Source organism: Furipterus horrens, unplaced genomic scaffold (genome assembly GCF_987537825.1).
Source record: "Furipterus horrens unplaced genomic scaffold, mFurHor1.1.pri manual_scaffold_13, whole genome shotgun sequence".
NCBI lineage: Eukaryota > Metazoa > Chordata > Mammalia > Chiroptera > Furipteridae > Furipterus > Furipterus horrens.
The window spans coordinates 57,189,011-57,213,105 of record NW_028327183.1 but is presented as its reverse complement, the minus strand read 5'-3'; the positions used below and the strand labels follow the sequence as shown (position 1 = coordinate 57,213,105).

Below are 24,095 nucleotides of genomic sequence, written 5' to 3'. Positions count from 1 at the left end.
TTATAGGATTGTCAATGCCTGGGTTTTCCACTAGTTCACTTGCTAGTGTAGTCAGTCCCTGCAGAGCCTTAGTGATAAGTTAAAATCCCTCCCATTTTCTTGGGGCCTTGGAAGAACCAAGGCCACCTGTATAACCAAGACACTAGCTACCGGCCGTAGCCATGTAAAGGCACCCCAAAAGCTGTCTTCTTCCCCTATCACCCAACCACAGGCTCTGGGGAACTCCTGAGGACCTTCATCTGTAACAATTTCCGTTCTCAGACTTAGGACCCTTTATAATCTTATAAAGGACAATGGGTGAAGGTCTTGTGTTCCCCTGGCTGCTTCAAGCTGGACATGGCCATCGTTCTATTTCCCCTTGGGTCTAGAAATTCCTAATAGAGTAGGAATGAGGAGAGGAGGTTGGCCTTCCCACATCAGGAAGGACTTTGCAAAGTCCAGGTCAGGTCAGTTGGCTGTTCCCAGGCAGCAGCATGCTTGGTTTCCAAGGGCTGGCACTGATGAACAAACTGGCATCCTTGTCGTATTCTGGGGCAACAGATTTGGCAACAGGGTTAAAAGGCATCATTAAAATCATAACCACTATTGAGCATTGGACTGAGAGCCAAGTGTCGCTGGTTCGATTCCTAGTCAGGTCCCCAGTTGGTGGCATGAGTGAGAGTCAACGACACAGTGATGTTTCTCTCCCTCTCTTTCTCCTTTCCCCTCTCCCTAAAAGTAAGTAAACAAACAAATTAATTAATTTTAAAAATTATAACCACTAGATGACAACAGGCAAGGATTAATGTTTAATGTCCTCCATTAGAAAAAAAAATTGTCTTCTTTTTTAAAGAGTGTGCAAGGCATGTCACACCTGTTTAAAGTCCTTTTGCCCACTAAACTTAGTTTGGGCGGAGGGGAATGTTTTCAGATTCTCCCCTCTCCGACCCCTAGGCTCTCTGTCCAAGCTATGGAACATAAAAGAGAAACCAGTTTTAAAGTGAAGCCCACAGACCACTCCATACTTCATCAACCCAACCACTTAGTTCAGCCAAACCATTGAGTCTCAGGAGGCAGTGAAGCAGACAGGGTTCTTAAGTGAGGCCTATTCGTACAGACAATCACTCAGGTAATGAGATCATAGGCTTATGCCCCATGAAAGGAGAAGGGAGAACATACATGTTAAATCATATAACATAACCCACAAACCGGTCTCTGAATCTGTAGGACTATGGACACATTCAGTTACAGGGCCTTTGCTGGAATGATATTTAACAGAGGCAATTTGACAGGTCCCCCTTGTCTGTAGACTGAACATTTCTGATGATGTTACAAACCTAGTTTTAACTTCTAAATGAAAACAGAGTTAAAGACAATTAGCTGCACTGAGCATTCGATTTTTCTCAAATCATATTTTTTCTCCTTAAAATTACCCTCATTGTTATTAAAGGGACTGCATTAAGTCCAGTTCTAATTGAGCCTGTTTACTTGCATAAACACAACAAGAGCAGCAATTGATGACATACAATCTTTAAGTCTGCTTTGCTGGAACTCACACTAGGAACATTCAGGTTGACTTTCAATCTGCCCTTCTGGGCACAGAAGCTGAGCCACACACTTGTCATCTGGCCTTTCCTATAAAACCCATGTTTTTCATAAGTGCATTAAGGTTTCTCCTAGCCATAGTTCAGGAAAGTAACCTTCATTCCTTCCCTAGAAAAATTGTCATGAACCACACAAACAACCAGGGTATCAGGCTTTTTCCTCCTTGGCGTTTATTAGCCTTGAAAGTCAATTCCCATTCCTCAGGGCTAGGCATGCCTCCTTCATGCATGACATCGCAGTCAAAGCCTCAGTTGACAAAACCGCCATTAGCTGGTCTTATTAGTTTTATGCAAAGAAACCTTATGTCATTGCTTACATCTTTAGAATGCCAAATACTGGAGGGGTCAGTCAGGTAGGGAGAAAAATATAAAACCATGAAGGAAAATCCTTGTTCTTCAAAACTGCATTTCCATGTATTATACCTTCCATTCTTAAAACCATACAATTTCTTTTCAAAACTTTCAACAGAACTTCTAGATACTTCTCAGAAACCTTCTTTATTTTCATGCCTTACGCTCTCCCTTATTTACTTTCTTTTATGTGAAGTTTTAACTTTCCCTGGGAAACCTCAATTTTTCCTTTCAGAGCATCAACAGAGCAATAATTCAAAACACAGATAGGTAGGCCTTCTCTCTCCAGTAGGTCCACGGGCCTCGTAGAGAGATGTGCCCTTGGCAGAGACACGCTCACTTGCTCAGGCTGGAACACTCATCAGCCCTGAATGACCCTTCCTGTGTCCTGCATTTCAAAAGGAATTCTCCTCGACCAGTTTACAGATGAACTTTCCTAGCTCTTCTTGGTCAAAAATAGATCTAGAGAATTCCACAACAGAGCAGATTGTGAGAAATGCTTACAATAAAACACCGGGACACAGGACTTAAGCAGTTAACAAGGCAGTTGTTTATTCATGGATTTGCAAGTCCGGGCACAGTCTAACAAAGGGCGGGCCAGGTCAAAGAGCAGGCCGCTTTTCTCCTAATGCGAGTAACCCTCCGCTATTCCTCCCCTTCCCTTTCCTCTCCGTTTTTCCTACTGGATACTTTGGACTTACAATCTAAGGCAAGGCGATTAACTAAGTCAAGTAAGGGTATCGATGAGCTCATGCATAAGTTTCCTTAACTCGCTGACCATGCAGATTTCCCAGTGATAAATCTCCCATGATGGGTGTCCCTCCCACTCGGTTAACTCCCAGGTTATAAATATTATGACCTTTACACTCTGGGTTAAGTCTGGTTGTTTCTCAGATGATAAATGTTCCTTAACTCTGAACATCTGTGTCTCTAGCCCTTCTTGAAAGTTTTCTTAACTTGCTTAGCACATTTCTCTTTTGCGACTAATCATTTCTTATCGATTTGAGTGTCACTTTTCTTTCTCCTTCACAATTCCCCCTTTTACTTTTGGGAAATTGACTACTCAAACCTTTCTATTTGTCCTCTCACACCTAAGGAGGATTTATTGACTTTCTTTTTCATAGTGAGGGTTTCCTCTGGCCTCTAGGAGGGGGAGATTATTATATGTGTCCGGCATTTGTTTAGTTAGAGAAGTCTCAATTAGCCTTTGAACTAAACCTCTGACGCATGAAATAATACAACAGGCTAAAGCTATGAGGATGCTGACTACCACTGTGAGAGATACTATAACTGAAGAAATGATTCCTTTCCAATTACCAAACCAGTTCACTAACCATCCTGTTATAGGATTATCTGAACCTGAGTTTTCTGCTAATTCATTTGCAGGACTGTCAGTCCCTGAAGAGCTTTAGTAATAGATCCATCAGGAGCTATATTATTAGGGATGTAGGGGCAACACTGCCCCCTCAGCATGACACATACCCCTCCCTTCTCTGCCAGCATCATACCCAGTGCCATCCTGTTCTCCCAGGCCACTCAACTGGTGGCATCTAATTGTTGAGCTATTCCTCCTATAACATTCCTAGTATAATTGATAAACGTCTGCTGGTTATAATAAATATAGTTTATCCAATCAACATTTTTACTAATGGTCGACCACCAGAAGAGCACTCACTCAAACCCTGCTGCTATCTGGTTTCTAGCCTTAAACTCATCCAGAACTCCTCTAGGGACCCCAATGGCATCAATATAGATATGAGGATCAAAGGATCCACCAGGTGCCATTGACCTCTTTTTCCTAACAGGGGCAGTCTAGACCGGTTTTGGAAATGCTAGGGTAAATGGGATAGCCAATTGAGCCAGGGCACAGGTTCCACTCCACCTGCCAGGTAAGATTTTCCAGAGACTCCTCTGCCCACAATACCACCAGACATCTGCTCTGGGGATTCGGAGGGGAATAGAGTCGCCGGCCCCACTGTGAAGGCGGCTCGCATCTCTGGTATGAGTGCATGTTAGGAGTTCTCCCACAGGGGTACCCGAATTCGCTTCCCACCTAGAGAGGCAAGAAGAGTAATTCATGGACCCCCCTGAGTATGAAGGGAGGGATTGAGTCCCATTACTCCCTATAGAGGGAAAGAGGAGAGACAGGCTTCTGCAAGTCTCATTTCCCCATGCATTCTCATCCTGGTAGAGAGCGAGCATACAGGCCGTTCCCAAGGGGTCAGAGTCCCAGCCTAGTGGAAATGGTATGACCTGTGCCTGGGGTCTCCATGTGGTACAAACATAACAGTTGTTTTTATTCAGGGATTTAAAAGTAAATTTGACCCATTCTACCCAAGCATTTGCATCCCCGTATCCAGTCTCTATCTCTAAGGTTTGTCTGAGATCTAATACCTCAAAAACTTTCACCTTGGCTGGATCATTCTGGGGTCTTTTCTGAAGTATTTCTGAGGTCCGGCTGGGGGAAGTTAGATGTTCTAGGGAAGGAGTAGTTGTCACTAAGTGAAGACCTAGCCACCCTACTGGATCTATGCCAGATACATCAGCTCCTAGGCCGTAAACTCTGGTAGCCACATGGGGTTCCTGACTTAAGACCTGTGGCTGGTTCAGTGTCAGAAGAAGCGGGCTGCACTGGGGAGGCTTGCAGTTTGGGGAAGGAGCTTCTTTGCTTAAAGTTATTTGAGGCTGGAGCAGTTTTACTTGCTCAGGGGCTGTGGCCATTTGCCCACTGGGTTTCGTTGTCCACCAGATATCATCCCTGGTAGGACAAGGGCTGTTCCCTAAATATGTAAAAATTTCATTATTTTCCACATAGGGACAGAGATATTTTTCCTGAGATGGCAGTCAGTGTTGATAAGTAAGGTTCCCACAAGACAAAACTTGGCATGCATCAAACTTCAGAGTTTGGAAATTCGTACTTACAGTTACATTAATAATTAGGGTTATTGGCCTGACCCAGCCCAGAGTGCCCTGGAAGGGGACTGTTATCCAGAAGAGCATTATAAAGAGCCCACTCCCCAACCTGGGGGACATGACTTTTTCCTAAGAGTTAACTTCAGAGGGTCCCTCCCCTGCTCCCAGGTTACCTCCCATTTAGCCTCTGCCTTTTCTTCTAGGGGTCCCTTTACCTTAGTGTAATGAGCCCACCCCTTTTCAGCAGTTCTCACAGCAGTCTCACTGGTCAGGAGCACCTGGAATGGTCCTTCCCACGTGGGCTGAAGTTTCTCTTCTCTCCAGGACTTGATCAGGACCTCATCACCAGGCTGAAAGAGGTGAACCAGGAACTCAAGTGGTGGGGTCTGGACAAGGAGACCTTTCACCTTGAGAGATGCAAGGGTTGATGAAATAGCCAATATATAATTCTTTGAGAACTGATCCTTGGTCTCCAGGGTGGGTAGCTCAGTCCTCCCTCCTAGGTAAGGGAGTCCATACAGGAACTCATAGGGTGATATCCCAGTATCCTTCCTAGGAGCTGTCCTGATCCAGAGGAGAGCCAATGGAAGACACTTGGTCCATGGTAAATTGGTCTCCAAGATCAATTTAGTTAGTTGTTTCTTTAGGCTCTGGTTCATGGGTTCTACTCGGCCTGAGGAAGGAGTGTTCCAGGGAGTATGATATTCCCATTTGATGTCTAGACAAGTCATAATACCCTTTAACACTTGGGATGAAAAATGAGTCCCATTGTTTGAGTCAATATTTTCAAGTAAGGCAAATCTGGGGATAATTTGTTCAAGGATTACTTTAACCACCTTGCTTGCTGTGGCTGATGAAAGTGGAAAGGCTTCCACACACCCGGAGAAATGCTCTACTACAACTAAAAGAAACTTTTGATGACCTATGTTGCAGGAACACAGATCTCTGGGTAGGGGCATTTTTCCATGCCCCTCCGCCCAGGTGTCCTGTGACTCAGGAGATGATGAGCTAATCTCGTCTCCGCCTGCAGCTTTAGGCTGTTCAGACCACTGGGTCATGGAATCCTGAGGACAAAAAGGTCTGTTGAGTACTCCATCTGCCTCCTTGTAGATAAAGTCTTAAATTGAAGCTGGTCTTGAGGATTAGTGGGTCTGCTTTGCATCCCTGATAGCTGCTATCTAAACCATAAATTACCCTGGTTGTATTTTACACATTAATGATACATTGTAGGAATTCTTTCACTTGTAAAGATTCTTTTATTGTTGGCTATAAAGCTAACACCCCCTGTTCTATTTTTAGTAACTTTTCAAATCCTAATAAAAGGATGGTGAGGCTTCTCGCTCTTTGCTGATGGCCTGAGCGAGGCACAGCCCTCCGTTTGTTGCTGGCCACTCATCCTGCTTGCTGGAATTATCTCAGCATCCCCGACCATATTCAACACTGCAGACCTATCTTTGGCATTTCAGTAAAGTCAACCTGAATGCTCTGGAGGGGCCTGAGTCTCGGCGGCCTTCCCCCAGCCGGCATCTTTAGTACGGCCTGTTTGTTCACCTTCTGTCATATGAGGCATCCATGGCAGACCTGCTTAGCTATAGCGTGAATCCCAAATCCCCCATATTGTCTGAGGGCGATGTCACAGAGGGCCTGAGGTCCCCCATGGCTGCCTTGATGCAGTGTTATCATAATTTCCCTGAGGACCTTCTTACTCAGCATCTCCCTTCATCTGGGACTGGTTCTTTCCCCCCGCTATTTATTAGTCCTTGTTCTAGCCAAATTTTTCCAAAGGTATGGGCTACCCCATAGGCGTACTTAGAGTCTGTATAGATGGTTCCTTCCTGGTCCTTTAGTAATTTCAATGCCTGCCCTAAAGCAGAGAGTTCACATGTCTGTGCAGACCAATTATTAGGCAGCCTCCCTCCCTCAGAAAGTGCTTGAGAGTTCCCATCAATAATGGCATATCCATTATGCCTTTTCCCATTGATTACTCGGGAAGAGCCATCGATGAAAAGGGACTGTCCACCCTGTAAGGGCTTTTCTCTCAAATCCGGTCTGATCTTAGTCTGGTATTCTATGACATCAAGGCAGTTACGCTCTAAAGCCTCCCGAGTCCCCTCTTCTCCTGCCCAAACGAAGCCAGCAGGGTTCAAATTTGGCCTTTGAGAGAGAGATAAGTCATCCTTTTCTAGGAGGATGGCCTCATACTTAAGAATCCTTGAATCAGTTTACCGCCGCTCTGCCTTCTGGTTTAGAATTGTTCTGACTTGATGAGCGAAGGTTACAGTGAGAGGCCCTCCAAAAGTTAATTTCCTCCTTTATTTTACTAACAAAGCTGTAGTGGCCGCCCTCTGGATACACTCTGGCCACTCCCAAGAAACTGGATCAAGGAATTTGGAGAGATAGGCAACAGGTTGTTTCTTTCCAGCCCACTCCTGAGCCAGAACCCCGAGTGCCGTGCCCTGATCCACCGTGACAAAGAGGTGGAAAGGTTTCTCTAAGGAAGGAAGGGCTAAAACTGGGGCCGTTACTACAGCTTGTTTTAGCTCATTAACCGTATTTATCCTCAGTCATCCACTGAAGAGGATCTTTTTCTTGTTCTAACCGTTTTGAATGAAATAGTCTGGTTTTCTGAGCATATGACCCTATCCAGAGCCTGCAATAGCCCGTTAGCTCTAAAAATTTCCTTAATTCTCACTTAGTCTGATGTAGGAGAAGAGTAGTAACGGCGGCTATCCTCTCAGGGCTGATTTTTCTCTGTCCTGCATTTATTAGACGGCCTAAGTATTTTACCTCCTGTTCTACAAATTGCAGTTTCTCCTTAGACACACGCAATCCCTTCTGACCTAAGAAGTTTAAGAGAGAAATAGTAGAGTCTCACCTACTCTTGGTCAGGACCAGAGAGGAGTAAGTCATCCATATATTGCAGTAATTGAGTGCGTCCCACAGGAAGGAATTCTGTAAGGGTTTCTTCAAGAGCTTGGCCAAACAGATTTGGAGCTTCTGTAAAGCCCCGGGGCAGGACTGTCCAGTGATATTGCTGTTTCCTTCCCAAGGATGGGTCCTCCCATTCAAAGGCAAACAAGTCTCTGCTTTTTAGAGTGAGGAGGCAAGCCCAAAATGCATCTTTGAGATCTACTACACTAAACCACTTATGTTCAAAGGGGATTTTCTAAGGAGGGTGTAAGGGTTAGGGATGACAGGATGGTGGGTCCAGACGAGTTGGTTTATGACTCTTAGGTCCTTGACCAGCCGGTAGCTGCCGTCAGATTTCTTTATGGGGAGCATGGGGGTACTATAGGGGGACATACATGGCTCCAGAAGCCCATCCTGCAGGAGCTGATGAATAACAGGCTGTAAGTCTTTTCTTCCCTCATTGGAAATGGGGTACTGGCGTCTGCAGACAGTTTCCCCGGTCTTTGCAGTTAAATTTCAAATGGAGCAATCCTCAGCCCTCCCTTAATTTCCTTCGTTACCCAAACTATAGAGTCAATCTGCTGTTCTTCTGCTTCAGTTAGGAGATGCAGCTTGACCTTAATTTGCCCCTCTTCTACCCCGATCTAGGCCTAACCTGATAATTAAGTCTCGGCCTAAAAAATTTATTCCTGCCTCAGGGACATATAGAAAAGACACTTTAATTAATACTTCTCCTAACTGTGGTTGCATTTGCCGGAAAACTGGCACTTGAAATCCTTCCCCTTTTACCCCTGACACTAATATCTTTTCCTCAGAGAAGTCTATTCCTTGGGGGTCAAGAAGTTAAAGATGATCTGGCTGCCCTGGTATCTATGAACAATGTAGTTTCTTAGTTATGAGGTCCCACCTTTAAATTTATCAAGGGCTCTTGGTGGGACCTGCTTAAAAAGAGCCCCTGACACCCCTACTCCTCATCAAAAGTCATGAGGTTTGTAAGATCTGTCTCTTTCTGGAGGTCAGGACACTCCTGCCTGATATGGCGCGTTTCCCACACCTGTAACAATTCCCAGGCGTAAAAGACTTTCTTTTCTCATTGCCAGTCGGCGACTTCCCTTGTTTGGGCCTCTGGTGCCCTCTTCTGTTCGGTGTTTCTAGTCCTTGCTTCCCCTGGATGACTTTCTCAGTGGGTGAGACCCTGATCCGGGCCTTCTGCCTCTGCTTCTCCTCCTCTCTTCTAATGCACACTTTCTGAGCTTCCCCGAGGAGCTCCTCTATCATTCTTTCATTCCACCCATCTACCTTCTGTAATTTCTTACTAATATCTGGCCAGCTTTTTGTTACAAAGGTGACCTTTAAGAGTCTCTGCCCCACAGGGTCCTCTGGATCTAGGCCAGAATACTTTCTCATCTGGTCCCTGAGCCTCTGTAGAAACACAGATGGAGCCTCATCTCTTTCTTGCTGTATCTTGAACGTCTTTGAGACATTCTGTGTTCTAGGGACGGACTCTTTAATTCTCCTGATGATGAGACTCCTAAGGTCTCTCATCTGAGTCCTATCTGCTGGCCTGTAATGATCCCACTGAGGATCTACACTGGGGAACTTCTGTTCAGCTGGGACAAGTCCCGGACCAGGAGGGTGTTCTCTTTCCATTTCCTCATAGCAGCCCGTCTGCTCACTCCCCTCTTCTCCACCGTAAAGGATGTCTAGGATGGACATTAATTCTGTCCACGTGTATATGCAGGGTCCAAGGAACTGGCCTAGCTGTTCCATCAGTCCGAGGGGGCCCTCTATCAAGCACTTCACCTCACGCTTGATGTTTCTGACTTCAGTGCTGGTTAAAGGAGCACTGACATATCCAAGTTGCCCTGGATCTATGGAAACTTCCCTGAGGGGAAACATTGGCTCTGAGGTAATGGGGAAGGTCTTCAGGTCTTGCTTACATTGTTCTAATTCCTTTCTTAATCTAGAATAAGTTCCCACCGGTGCGTAAGCAACCTTGGGGCGGGTACAGGTGGGGTATCTGCTAGGTGTCCCTGGCCTCTTCCATCTGTACTGTCCGTCCGCGGTGCCTCTGCCCAGTTGGCCGCCGGCTGGCCAGGGCCGTAAGGCAGCGGGAGGCAGGACAGAGGGTCCCAGGCTTTATCTTCTTTTTCATTTACAGGGAGGAGACCTGTGGAGTTACTGGTTGGTAGTAACCAGCAGAGAGCATATTCCTTCTCTTCCTTAGAAGCTGAGGCCTGATCACTCACATATAAGACCAGGGCTTGACAAACCCAAGACTCATCAGACCCAAATTGGGGCCAGAAAACAGATTGTCCCTTAATGGGTTCCTTTGGCCAGATGAGACAACAATATTTTACCATTGTCTGTTTTTCCTAATTCTGGGTCTGGGGGTCCTCTCCCCAGTGCTCTAACATTCTCCCTAATGGACTGCTGGGTGGAATGTCTGTGGGGCCTTCCTTGGCCCCACCCCTTTGGATTTCCCTAGGCCTAGAATTTCTATTTCCCATCCTCAGCTGATTCCTGTGGCTGAATCCGGTTGTGTTCTCAACCTCCTCTGCCAGAGACTTATTAAACACAAACCCGGTTGTCAGAACACAGAGGCAGTTAGAATGCACACCTGGACTTCCGGTATGTGCTAATCAACCTGGCCCTGGATTAGCCCTTCCCAAAGATATGCTGATGGACTTATTAGTTCCCAGAGGATGTGTTGATGGACTGAAACCATTCCCAGGGGAAATGGTAATGGACCTAGCCCGATATGTTAACTAACCTTGGGTGTGTGTGTGTGTGTAGCAATCAGATGTAAATGATCTACTGAATATGTTGATAAGCAAACTCACCCTCACCAAAATGTGTGCTTGACAAGTATATAAAAGGTGCCTGCAGAAGTGTGGGTGGGACTCCTACGGGCCCTCAAGGTTGCCTGGTTGCCGCGGTGCTTGCTTTGGTTTCCCACCTGCGTCAACCACTGCTGTCCCAACAAAAAGTTGGGTCGTTTCTGGACACTGTTATGAACATAAGGGTGCATATATTCTTTCAAATTAGTGTTTTTGATTTCTCCAGATAAATACCCAGAAGTGGAATCACTGGATCCAAAGGCAGTTCCATTTTTAATTTTCTGAGGAAACTCCATACTGTTTCCCACAGTGGCTGCACCCGTCTGCGTTGCCACCAACAGTGCATGAGGGTTCCCTTCTCTCCACATCTTTACCAGCACTTGGTGTTTGTTGACCTATTGATGGTGGCCTTTCCGACAGCATGACGTGATACCTCACTGTGGTTTTAATTTGCACCCATATGATGATTAGTAACATTGCTCATCGGCCATCTGGACATCCCCTTTAGAGAGTGTCTGTTCTGGTCCTCTGCCATTTTTTTTTTCAATCCTCACCCAAGGATATATTTATTGATTTTACAGAGAGAGGAAGGGGGTGGGGAGGGAGGCGGAGAGAAAGAGAGAGAGAGAAACATCAATCAGGTGCCTCCCGTATGCACCCTAGGCATGTGCTCAGACCAGGAATCAATCCCACAGCCTTTTGGTGCACAAGTCAATGCTCCAGCCAACTGAGCCAGGTGGCCAGGGCGCATCTGCATGAACTGTTCATACAGGTCTGGTTTTCACATCACAGAGAAAATCAGTTGGTCCGTTGGGTCACACCCACATTTCTACTTTATATACAACTCCCATGCCACACTCAGTTAATCTTCCAGAAAATAGAAAGGAAAACATCTGGAAATTGATATGAACATTCAGAACATATTTATTGGACCCTAATATAAGCAAGCCCGCTCAAACAACCATAACCACACTTAATATGGGCAGTGAAACTTCCCCAAAATTCGTGTTTGGGATTCAGGAACTGCCCCTGCTTCTCTGCAGCGCTCGCTCGGTAACGGGCCGAGAAGCTCATGGCTGTGGCTGTGGGCACGCGGGACGTTTCTACATGTGCTCTGTGCCCACAGCTCCGTGGCCTTGCCCAGCAGAACTGGCCACGCTGGGACTCAACCCGGGACAGATGGTCAGGAAGCACCCGTCATCCATCCCTGGACTTGCAGGAGCGAAAAACGGACGCAGCGGCTCTGCCGCAGAGATTTTAGGGAACGTAATAATGTGGGAGCCGTCGCCAACGTGGTAGAAGGAAATGGTCCCCATACCCATGTCCAGAAAAACTCCCACATGGCGTAAGCGGGGACTGACCATCAGCGCCGTCACCGGGTCGGTGCTGGCCAAGAAGATGTCCTTCTCCCTGCAGCTCACGCTGCAGAAGCCAAGTGCGGCAGAGGACGAGCTTGTCCTGCCGACGGACAGACTCCTTGCAGACGCCCAGGTTCCACTCCGCGCTGGAGCCCACGTCCACCTCCCAGTAGTGACGGCCAGACGTGAAGCGCGCGGAGCCCAGCACACAGCGGGCGCAGCTGAACCTCTGCGGGTGGACTGTGCGCTTCTGTCCCAAATGCGCAGAGCGGACTCGCCTCCGTCCGCGGAGATGATGAGGTGGTCGTGGGCCGTGGCAACATCCAAGGTCATGTCCACTGTGGGAAGAGAGATAATCGCTCAGCCCTGTACCCGCCGCTCACGTCCACGCCAAGGCCCACGCTCCTCGTTCACTGCGCATCTTCGATGCCACATGTTGGAATTTTCCTGGGGAAACGTCCCTGGTCCCATATTAGATCCAATTTCATAGATCGGATGGACGGTTATTGTTGGAACTCACCCTTGTTCATAACGGTACTCTCCGCACCTTAAGCTATTGGGTTAGTTGATTAAGAATATTTTTTGTCTTGAGAACAGACTCTGTATGAAAAAGAGACCAAAAAAAAAAAAAAAAAAAAAGGAGAGAGACCATGGCTGCCACTTGATACGAAACTTATCATACAAATATCACAGGTTCTGCCAACACACAGGCCTCAGATACGTATTTCGGGTGGTGGGAAACACTCCACTTCTTGCAGAATAATGTTGACATCAAGGCTTTCTCCTCTCTCTGCTCAGAGTCCTGGCCTTGGGACGTGTTGGGGCCTCAGCGGGAACCTGGCGGGGAGCTCAACGGGGCAGCGCTCCTAGACGCAGGGAACTCGGAGCAGAGGACCCGGTGCAGCCCGGGGTCTCCCTGCGACTGTAATTGTGTGCGCACCGCTGCCTGTGACGTCACCCTGGGGGCGGGGCCAGCGCGGCCTGTGACGTCACCCTGGGGCTGGGCCAGCGCGGCCTGTGAATAAGCCTTCGGGATAAAGACTCATCGTTTCCCTTTTTGCTGTCTTTCTTTTTTTCTTTTTCATTTCATTTTTGTAAATCCTCACATGAGGATATGTTCTTACTGATGAGAGAGAGAGGGAAGGCGATGGAGAGAGAGACAGAGAGACCGATTGGTTGCCTCTTATAAGCCCCCGACTGGAATCGAACCGCAACGCAACCTTTTGGTTTACAGGACGGCGCTCCAACCAACTGAGCAACCTAACCAGGCTCCTTTGTAATTTTCAAAAGAAATTTTTATTTTTCCGTTACAGTTGATGTACAATACAAAATAATATGGAATGTAAAATGTACATAATTTTTTTTTTTAAGCTAATGTTTGCCAAATGGGAGGGAGTTTGGGGGGCTGGGTGAAAAGGGGATTGAGAAGCCCAGATCGATGGATACAAAACGGTCACGGGGTGTAAAGTACAGCCCAGGGAACACAGTCAGTGATACTGTAATAACTGGGTGTGGGGCCGGGTGGGCCCTAGACTGCTAGGGGGGATCACTTCACACGATATAGGAATGTCTGCTTACTGTGCTGTACATTTTAAACTAACACAGTATCGTATATCAGCGGTAATTCAAAAATAAATTTAAAAGATACTCAAAAATGAAAGTTGTTTACAAACACATTAAAAACAGTGCAAATCAGGAAGAGTTGCTTTTAGTGCTGCAGCGTCTGTAACACCTAGCATAGCCCAGACCGGATTTCTACTTGTATTAACCTCCAGTTCCAGGTGATCATTAGCTACTGGTGCAGCCACTGGGAACATTGGATAGCACACGGCTAGGGTAGGACTCGTCGTCGTCGGCAGCCGTCCGTCTCGAGAGACGATGGCGTAGCTTCTTGAGAGTCTATCTGCACCGCCGAGAATGACTGTGCAGTCCGATTCGGGAGTGACAATCCCTGCCACACATGTTACAGGTGAAGGCAGATGGCTGTTGTTGCTGCTGCTGACGCTGCTTCCGCCTCGATCTTTTCTGGACCGCCTCCTCGTTGCGCGCAGCCTCCGCGCGTGACGTACCTTGCCTGACCGCGAGCCTCCAGGCTAGGCGGTCGTCTGCTTGTACTTCCCATGTGTTGAGATTGATGGAGCATTGTGTCATGTCCTTTTTGCAGATGTCTTTGAACCGCAGTTTTGGGCGCCCTGTCATCCTCTTGCCTTCTGCTAGCTCGCCGTAGAGGAGGTCTTTGGGGATACGGCCTGCATCCATTCTTTTGACATGGCCGAGCCACCTGAGGCGTCTCTCGCTAAGAACTGCATGCAAACTGCACATATTGGCTCGCTTCAGCACCTCGGTGTTGGGGACCTTATCCTGCCAGGCGACATGCAGGACGCGTCGCAGGCACCTCATGTGGAAGCTGTTGAGTTTCCTTTCGTGCCTTGCATAGGTGGTCCACGTCTCGCTGCCATAGAGGAGAGTGCTGAGTACGCAGGCTTGGTAGATGCGCAGTCTGGTTTTCTCAGTGAGGCTGGAATTGTTCCACGCTCGCCGGTTCAGTCTGGCCATAACTGTGGCTGCCCTGGCGATTCTCCGGTTGACCTCCAAGTCGACTGACAGAGAGCTCGAGATGGTGGACCCGAGGTAAGTGAAGTCGTTGACAACCTCCAGGGTGTATCCGTCGATGGTGATGCATGGGGGAGTCCCCGTGCCTTGAGCCATAACATTCGTCTTCGTCAGGCTGATGGCTAGTCCGAACTCCTTGCATGCATGGGAAAGGCAAGTGACTAGCTGTTGGAGTCCCTCTTCGGAGTGTGATGTCAAAGCTGCGTCGTCGGCGAAGAGCATCTCACGGATGAGCACCTCTTTGACTTTGGTCTTGGCTCGTAGACGGGCCAGGTTGTAGAGCTTGCCATCGGATCTGGTGTGAATGAAGACACCCTCGCTGCAGTCCTTAAAGGCGTATTGGAGGAGCATGGAGAAGAAGAAGATTCCGAACAGCGTAGGCGCGAGGACGCAGCCCTGCTTTAGGACTACACATTGCATTTTCTTGAAAGCCTACAGATCGCCCTACCCGTGTGGCTCTGTCTGCCAAATAAAAAGTGGCCGGTTCAATTCCCAGTCAGGTCACATGCCTGCGTTGTGGGTTTGGTCCCAGTCAAGATGCTTACCAGAGGCAACCGATTATTTCTCTTTTGCATCCATGTTTCTATCCTATGCTCTCTCCCTCCCTTTCCTCTCTCTAAAAATAAAATAAATAAAATATTTTTTAAAAGAAAGAAACCCTATAAACACTTCTAATGTAGACTTACCGGTTGGAAAATTGGGAAAGAATGAACATTTCAGGTACCGGAATCCAGGTAAGGGCCACCTGCACTGGAGGGATTTGAAAAGTCGCTCTTTCCTGGGGGGTGGGGGCGGCCACCCTGTGCCTTACCTTGGAACTTCCGCATCCTGGGGTTCATCCGCAGGACGGCTCTCGGCTGTGGCTACAGCACCTTGACCTCTGACACCAGCCTTCCAAGCTGGCCGTTGGGCCTGATGTCGCTCTTCTGAGAAACCTCAGAGCAGGTGATGCACAAAACCCCATCCCCGCTGGTCTCCTTCCGCAGGGAACTCACACACTGGAGGCAGCAGATGAAGCCACATTTCAGGTTCACGGGGTTTTGGAGGTAAGTCAGGCAGACGGGACACCTGCTGGCTCCTTTAAAGTGCTCGGCCATGGCCACTGTGTGGGGGAGAGGTGCAGCTGTGAGGCTGTGAGTGAGTAACGCGGACTCCTAGGTCCTGGGACACCGCCCCCTTTATATGGAGAGCGCTCTGCAGTCACGCTGTAGGTAATGAGGATGCAACCCAAGGACAAGGAGCAATGACTCCTGGCCCCGAACTTCTGAGGTTTACAGTGCTAGCTGCAATGAACACATGACTCATTCTGGGGCTGTAACTTAGGTGCTGAGAAGGTCTCTACTCTACCGGAGTGTCTTTTTTTTTCAGTCCTTTCCCCAGGATGGGTTTTTATTGGTTTTGGAGACAAAGAGGAAGAATGGGGGGAGGAGAGAGAGAGAAAAACATCAGTTGCCTCTCATACATGCCCCAGCCAGGGCTCAAACCCTCAGCCTCCTGGTGGACGGGACGACAATCCAACCAACTGAGCCACACAGCCAGGGCTACCTCAGTGTCTCACCTGGCAGCCACCAGCTCTGAGTGGCTATTGAGCCGCCGAATTGGGGCTTATCCACACTCAACCCTGTTGAGCATAAGATGGACCCTCCAATTTGAAGACATCACAGGAAAGAATCTAAGCTACCTCCTGCCGAACCTCCCACATTGATCAGATGCTGAATAGACTGTTTTTTGCCAGTTACAATAAATTAGATTTGTTTGACTTTACGTTTTTTATGTGGCTACTAGAAAATGAGATTAGCCCTGGCCCGGTAGTTCAGTTGGTTAGAGCATCGTCCAGATATGCCAAAGTTGCAAGTTCAGTCCCTGGTTACGGCACATAGAAGAAAGAACCGATGAATGCAGAAATGAGTAGAAAAACAAGTCAATGTTTCCCTCCCTCTGTCTGTCTGTCTCTCATATCAATAAATTAAAAAGTAATTTTTAAAGGAAACTAGTATATGATGACGTATGTGGGCCACCTTACATATCAGGGGCCAGGGCTGCTTAAGACCCAGAAGTCCTACAATTGCTCCACCTGAAAGTGCCTGAGACCCACGCAGAACCTGAGAGGTGGAATAAGTCAGTGGCTGACACTCCACTTACCACCTCGCAGGGGCCTCGAAGCTCAGATCTGGCTCTGGATAAAGACAACCACATTATTTCTACACCTGGTGTTGAACATCTAAGTTCTGCCCACTGCTCCCATCAAAGGCCCCATGTCCCTGGGTGCCCACACCATGCTTGGCCTTAAGCTGGCCTCAGACAGCACTTGCTGAACCTTTTGTAGATATTGAAAGTAAAAATTAAATCCTGTCAGATGGACTCACTCTCTCACACTAGGTCCTCTTCTTGCCTCTGGTTGCTTCCCCTCGTGGTTCAGCTCTGGAGTGAGGTCGACCAGCAAGCCTGATTTATAAGGCAGGTTCCTCCCCCCATTTCATTTATTTCCTGTCTGTCCCACTTAATCCAATCAGACTTCAATTGAATCAATGAGATTTTCTGACCTCATAGAGAGGTTACCAGGAACAAAGGACATAGTTGGGTATGAAAGTTATTTTTAAACTAATGTGAACAAAATATTGCCATGTAATCATTCTAGATTAGATCTTGACTATTCTGTTGATGAACTGTAACTGACACTTTCAAAATGCTCATCATTATGAATGAGACCTGGTTTTTATTTCAGGGTGGGCGACAGTTTCAAATGGTTTTTGATCATATAGGTAAAATATCACATTTTAATCAAGAAAATTCAATTAAACTTACTCAGAAGTCTTTCCTAAAATCATACTCACTAATTCCAAGTTATTTCAAAAGACTATTTTTTCCACAAATGTGAAGATATTTGTTTAGAAGTTTGTTAAAAAAACCCAAAACTATTCCCTGATAACCAGTGGCCAGTCAAGGTCCAGTTTATTTTAGTTAGAGTCAAAGCTAAAAGGTATTTTTACAGTACTGTAAGGGATAAAGAAGCCACTGACTCTCATACCAGGAGGAGATAATTAACAGATGAATCATGGAAAAGGGGCGAGGAAATGATATTCCGCAGGTCCTCACACATAACTCTGGGATCAAAAGGAGGACGATTGTCAACACCAAACACAAAAAAATGTAACCCTAACCATTATTTATCCACCTGTACCTTCCCCACCTCCACCCACACCTCCTCCACACAATTACCACACTGTTTTCTGTGTCCATGAGTTTAATTTTTTAATTTTTCAATTATAGTCAACATCCAATATTATATTAGTTTTGGCTGCAAAGCACAATGATGAAACATTTATGCAGCTTATGAAGTAACCTCCCCATATCTCTAGCACCCATCCGACACCATACGCAGTCACGACAACATTATTGATCATATTTCTTAAGCTGTATTTTACTTGTACCCTACTAATAAGTAGGTCCCTGGGGGGAGGGGGGCCTGGTGACCAGCTCCCCAGGTGATGCTGATAAGGATGCAGCCGCAATCCAATACCGGTTGCAGAGACAGCGGTCAGGGATTCCTCAGTTCCAAGGGGAGGCTTGAATGAGCTTCAGCACCAAGTCCCCTACAGAGCAGCGACCTCACGCTGGGAGAGAGTCACCGTAAACACATCCAGGTCAGTCTCAGAGGCGCTCCTCCTCCAGCAGCCACCCGTGCCCTCAGGGCGGGCCACTCCGAGAGTCCACAAACCCAGCTGTGCCCCTCAGCTCAATGTCCCCTCTCCCTGCCCTCAGGGTCTCACCATGAAGAGCTGTGAGGGACACAGCGGGGTGTCGCAAGCTGTCGCGGCCTGGGGGAAAACACAACAGCAGAGCTGTGGGCAGTAGGCCCCCTTCACAGGCTCCAGCCTCCACTCTCCTGGGGTCCTAGACAGTCCCTCCCCACACCCAGACTTACAGGCAGCCTGGGCGTAGCTCTCCCTGACTCACTGCAGGGCTCTGTGGGTGGGGGTAGGGGGACGGCTGGATCCCGTGACCCTAAGGGAACCCCGTACCCCTAAAGTGCAGAGAAGTGCCTGGAACTGTGACTGAACACCCAGGGTAGGACCTGCAAACACGAGGAAAGTGCATGTGTGGGGACTGAACCTACAGCCTGTGTGGACGTCTGTCCTCAGCAGGGACCTTCCCCTCTGACCTGTGACAGCCGGGAATCAGTCCCTGTCGCTAGTCATCAGTGATAGATTTGTCCTCACTGTCCCACGGGCCTCATTGAAGAGTAAGTGTCAGCGAATAGGGCCGATGGGCACGCGCCTGTGTGGGGATGCCACGGGCCACTGACCACGCACAGCGCAGTCCCCGGGGGCTCGACCCCCAGGGACACAGGACACGCAGCCCGCCCCGCCCACCTGAGCGCTTCCTCCTCCACGTCACGGCTCCAGCGGCCGCCGCCCCAAGGAGACACAGGACAGCAGCGATGGCGATGCCCGCAGTGATGACGCTGGTCTGAGCAGGGGGCTCTGCGAGGGGCAGGAGAGAGGCCAGCCTCAGGCCCGAGTCCTGACCCCGCTCAGTGACACCCCGAGACGAGGCGCTGTGCCCACGCCCCCTCCTCACCCCATCGCAGGGTCAGGGGCTCCGGCAGCGCCCTGTGCTGCACACGGCAGGTATATCGCTGCTCCTCCCCAGGGGGCAGCGCCACGGCCGCCCACTTCTGGAAGGTCCCGTCCCCCGCAGGCCTGGTCTCCACCAGCTCCATGTCCTGGGTCTTGTCCTCCCTGTCGCGCTGCCACGTCAGGGAGATCTCCGCAGGGTAGAAGCCCAGGGCCCAGCACCTCAGGGTGACCTCACGGTCAGAGACGGGGTGGCGGGTCAGGTGTGTCCTTGGGGGCTCTGAAGGGCAGGTGAGAACATTCGGGAACTTTGCGTTGGTCATGGGACACTCCGAAACTGACCCCCTTTTCCAACTCTTTCTGCGGGACGCTCGCTCCCCCTTTGCCCCCAGCCCACAGACAGAGGCGCGCACCTCAGTACCTGCCCGCAGCAGCGTATGATTCCCCTTCTCCTGAAAGATGTGGAACCAGCGGTTGCAAATCATCCGCAGGCGAAGCATCACGGCCTCCACTTCAGAGTCCGTCACCAAATTGCGACCCACTAGGACCTGGAACGCCGTGTCGGCCGTGGTCCCGGAGCTCAGGTCCGCTTTCACTGAGATGTAGTCGGTGCCGTCGTAGGCGAACTGAGTGTACTCGCGGAGGAGGCGCAGGTCCGACCCCACGAAGCAGCCACACGAATCCTGGACAGTGTGCGACACTGACCCCGCCCCTAGGTCAGCCCCGCTCACTGAGCCCCGCCCCCAGGACAGGTGTCCCCCAGACCTGACTAGTCCCGCGGCGTCGGGGAGACCCCGGCCGGCCCGTTGGGTTGGAGATCTTGCCGGGACCCGGGCGCGCGCGGCTCACCGTCCTCGCTCTCGTTGTTCGTGGCGCGCTCCCTGTTCAGTATCGCTCGGGACGACTGTTGGACGTCCGTGAGTAACCGGGCCCAGTCGTCCCACAGCTGGGGGTCCACCTGCTGCACCCACTGCCGCTCCAGCCACGGTTCCCGCGGCACCAGCCTCGGGGTCGCATCAGTGTCGTAGCGCACGAACTCCGTGTCGTCCACGTAGACGAGGTCGATGAACCGGGACTTGCCGCGGCCCGGTCCCCACACGAAGGTGCTGAAAAAGCTCATGCTGTGCGTGCCTGGGCGCGTCAGGAGCCGGGGGTCCGGGGTTAGGGTTCTGAACCCCAAGTCCCGCGCCCCCGCCGGGTCCCCGCGCTCCTGCCCCGCAGAGGCCGTTCCCTCCCGACCGCGCACGCACCGGCCCAGCTCTCGGTCAGGACCAGGGCCCCCGAGAGCAGCACGAGCAGGAGTCGGGGCGCCATGACCCACTCCGAGCATCTGGGGAGAAGGAATTCGGGTTCTAGGTGAGACCTTTATACCCGGAACCACAGTGACGCTGATTGGCTCCTGAGAGTTCGGACAGCCAATGGGAGTGAGAGCAGAGTGAGCGTCATAAGTATCCAGGCAGAAGAACACGTGTGATGCAGAAGAGCTGCCTGGGGGCTATGGGGACACCCCAACAGTGAGAGTCTCCACCCCAGACTCGGTCCTTTGGCTGAGACCCTGAGAGCCAGGCCTCCGGACCCCGGACGCTGCCCTGACCCCTCCTCCTGCACGGAGATCTCTCCGCCTCCCTGTCTCCTGGAGTTATATTCAGTGAGTCTAACATTTTAGTTTCCAAATATCTATACAGTCTTACAAAATAACTTTGTGTGGTTATATCTGTCAATATTTACCGTACAAGGGATAAAACAAAAAATAATTCATTTAGAATAAAATTAATAACCTACGCGTTAACAGAAATAATTTTTTTGACAATAACTATTTCCTACATACACAAAGTGGTGAGAACAGTGGATCTGCTACATTTTATATTTTTACAAGTCCCAGCACCTGTCAGCACCATTAGAAGACCAATGGATTTTCATATCTGCGTCTGCGTTTAACCTGTTATTCTGGTGACCGTGCGTGGAAAAGTGCACAGCCTCACACACACACGCAGGGAGAGCACTGTACTGACCTCTCAGATGAGCGCGGATCCTCGTCCCCGATCGTTCACCGAAGCTGCGCAGGCGGGAGGTCCTGAAAGGCTCCGTGCAGAGCGGACCCGACGCCGGACAGTGAGCACGTCCTGTTCTGTGACGTTGCTTGTGCGGCCCCTGTACTAACGCCTGGTTGTCTAAGGGTCGTGCCTTGTTTCCCCGGGTGATGGCATCTCCCAGTGTTGGTGCGGTTAGTGACACGTTATTAAAGAGTCACCTTTGTTTGTTTCACCGCAGATCCCACTGGAAAACTCTGTCAGCGCCGGGAAGCTGCCTGGCTTCCACGGTGAGACAGGTTCTCCAGATCCCTGGTTTCCCCCTCAGAGCTTCCATTTTATCAAGACAACAAGTACGGTCAGCGGTCAGTGTCAGCTGACTCTTCTTGAGGGAGAAGCTCACACTCGTGTTTGGGAACGTGTGTGCCAGGTAACCAAGCCTCAGGAATCCCAGTTTCTGTGTCACCCACGCTCTGAGTGAACATGACATTCCATATAAAAGAGGCTGCTCAGCCCACACAGGTTCCTGTCCTTGGCCCATAACACTCGCAAAGGTAGCATACGTGTGTTTGTGTGCTTTCCGGTCATCATAAGAAATATTATATTTTTTTAATTCTCTGTGTTCATTAAGGACAGTTAAGAAATTAATCCATCTGTATAATAAATTCAAGATAAATTTATCTTTTTAAATATATTTTTTATTTTTCAATTACAGTTAATGTACAATAAATATTATATTGGTTTCAAGTGTACAACTCTGTGATTAGGCATTTATATAAATTACGAACTGATCACCCTGAGAAATATAGCACCCATCTGACACCGTGCAGTTATTACAACATTATTGTCTCTACTTCCTGTGCCGGAATTCATACCCCCGTGACTATTCTGTGACTACCAACCTGTACTTCTTAACCCCTTCACCTTTTCACCCATCCCACTAACCCCCTCCCATCTACCAGCCATCAGTCTGTTCCCTGTACCTATTAGTCTGTCTGTTCAGCCTGATCACTTATTTTGTTCTTTAGATTCCACATGTAAGTACAATCACCTGGCATTTGTCTTTCTCTGACTGACGTATCTCATTCAGCACAACACCCTCCATCCATGTTGTTGCCAAAGGCGAGATTCTATCCTGTTCTGTGTGTGGCTGAGTTATATTGTGTTGTGTACATGCACCACTGCTGTATCAGGTTGTCTACTGACAAACACGTAGGTAGCTTCCGCATCTTGGCTTTTGTAACTAATACAGCAATGAACAAACAGATGTTTCTTCAGATAAATACCACAAACTAGAATTACTAGGTCCTCCTTTCTCTCTTGTTTTATAGCCTTTGTTTAAAGTCTATTTCATCTGGCATAAGTATTGCTAACCCAGCTTTTTTTATTTGTTTGTTTTCCTTTTCATAAAATACCTTTTGCCATCCCTTTACTTTCAGTCTGCATTTGTCTTTTGATCTGAATTGAGTCTCTGTAGACAGCAGACGTAAGGGTTGTTTTCTTATTTATTCAGCCACCATATTTCTTTTGATGAGAGCAACTAATTTATTGTTATTTAAAGTAATTGTTGATAGGTATGTATTTATAGCCATTTTATTATTCATATTTTCTTATTTTCATTCTTCTTAAAGAAGACCCTTAAGACATTTCTCATAATACTGGTTTGATGGTGATAAACTCTTAGCTTTTTCTTGCCTGGGAAGTTCTTTATCTGTTCTTTGATTGAAAATGAAAGCTTTGCCAATCTCTTTTGACCTGAAAAGTTTTTGTTGAGAAATCAGCTGACAGTCTTATGGGAGCTCCTTTGTAGGTAACTAACTGCTTTTACCTTGGTGCTTTTAAAATTCTCTTTTTGTGTTTAATTCTTGGCATTTTAATTAGGATGTTTCTTGGTGTGGCGTTTTTGGGTTCATCTTGTTTGGGACTCTTCACTCTCTGGACTTGTATCTCTACTTCTTTAATCAGGTAGGGAAGTTTTTGTCATTATTTTTTAAGGAGGATTTCAATTTCTTGCTCTCTCTCTTCTCTTGAGGTCAGGCCATGATGTGGATGTTGGTGCACTTGAAGTTGTTCCAGAGACGCCTTATATATCCCCATTTTTTGGTATATATTTTTTCCTTTTGCTCTTCTGTTTGGGTGTTTTCTGCTTCCTTATCTTCCCAACTTGTTTTTTCATCCTGTGCTTCAACTCCTGTCCTGTTGATTCTCTGTAATGTAGTCTTCATTTCAGTGATTGAATTTTTTATTTATAATGTTTTCTTTATTTTTTATTTTTCCAATATTTTGTGTCCTAGCTCTTTGTTGTAGTTCACACTAACTTCCTTTACTCTTCCCCAAGTTCATTGAGCATGCTTATAACCAGTGTTTTGAACTCTGAATCTGGTAGATTGCTTGTCTGCATTCTGTTTAGTTCTTTTTCTGGAGTTTTTTCCTGCTCTTTCACTTGGGACATGTGTCTTTGTCTCCCCATGTAGGCAGCCTCCCTGTGTTTGTTTCTCTGTGTTACGTAGAGCTGCTGAGTCTCCTGGTCTTGGTAGTGTGTCCTTATGTACTAGGTGTCCTTTAGGGTCCAGTGGTACAGCCTCCCTGGTCACCAAACCTGGGCACTCCAGGTGCCCTCCCCTCTTGTGGGAAGTGTGTGCTCTCCTGTTGCAGTTGAGTCAGGATTGCTGTTGGCAATAGAATGGATTTACCCAGTCGCTGATTGGCTGCAAAGACTGGCTGCAGTCACCGCGGAGGCTCCAGTGCCTGCTGAGACTGCCCTTCAGTGTGTTGCCGTGGAGGTGGTTGAGTGATGCTTTATTGTGGTGTGAAGCTGTCCATCAGGTGTGCTGACTCGGGACCTCTTGGGAGGTGCAGACCAGGGCCACCCAGTGTGAACTACAAAGCAATCTGCAGATTGCTGCAACTTGTGCCGGGC

At 48.4% G+C, this 24,095-nt stretch overlaps 1 protein-coding gene and 1 pseudogene across 1 annotated transcript in view; both read right to left on the bottom strand.

The window, feature by feature from the left end:
• Positions 1–20,459, bottom strand: part of LOC149995567 (patr class I histocompatibility antigen, A-126 alpha chain-like) — a 135,769-nt gene extending 115,310 nt beyond the window's left edge. The window contains exons 1-5 of the mRNA XM_090259265.1: positions 20,396–20,459; positions 19,995–20,276; positions 19,567–19,875; positions 19,150–19,425; positions 18,942–19,052 (exon numbers count right to left, since the gene is read on the bottom strand). Coding sequence (XP_090115391.1) covers positions 18,942–19,052; positions 19,150–19,425; positions 19,567–19,875; positions 19,995–20,276; positions 20,396–20,459 — 1,042 coding nt within the window. The remainder of the gene's footprint in view (positions 1–18,941; positions 19,053–19,149; positions 19,426–19,566; positions 19,876–19,994; positions 20,277–20,395) is intronic.
• LOC149995568 (ret finger protein-like 4A pseudogene) lies at positions 11,701–15,665 on the bottom strand (annotated as a pseudogene).
• Positions 20,460–24,095: the final 3,636 nt, after the last annotated feature.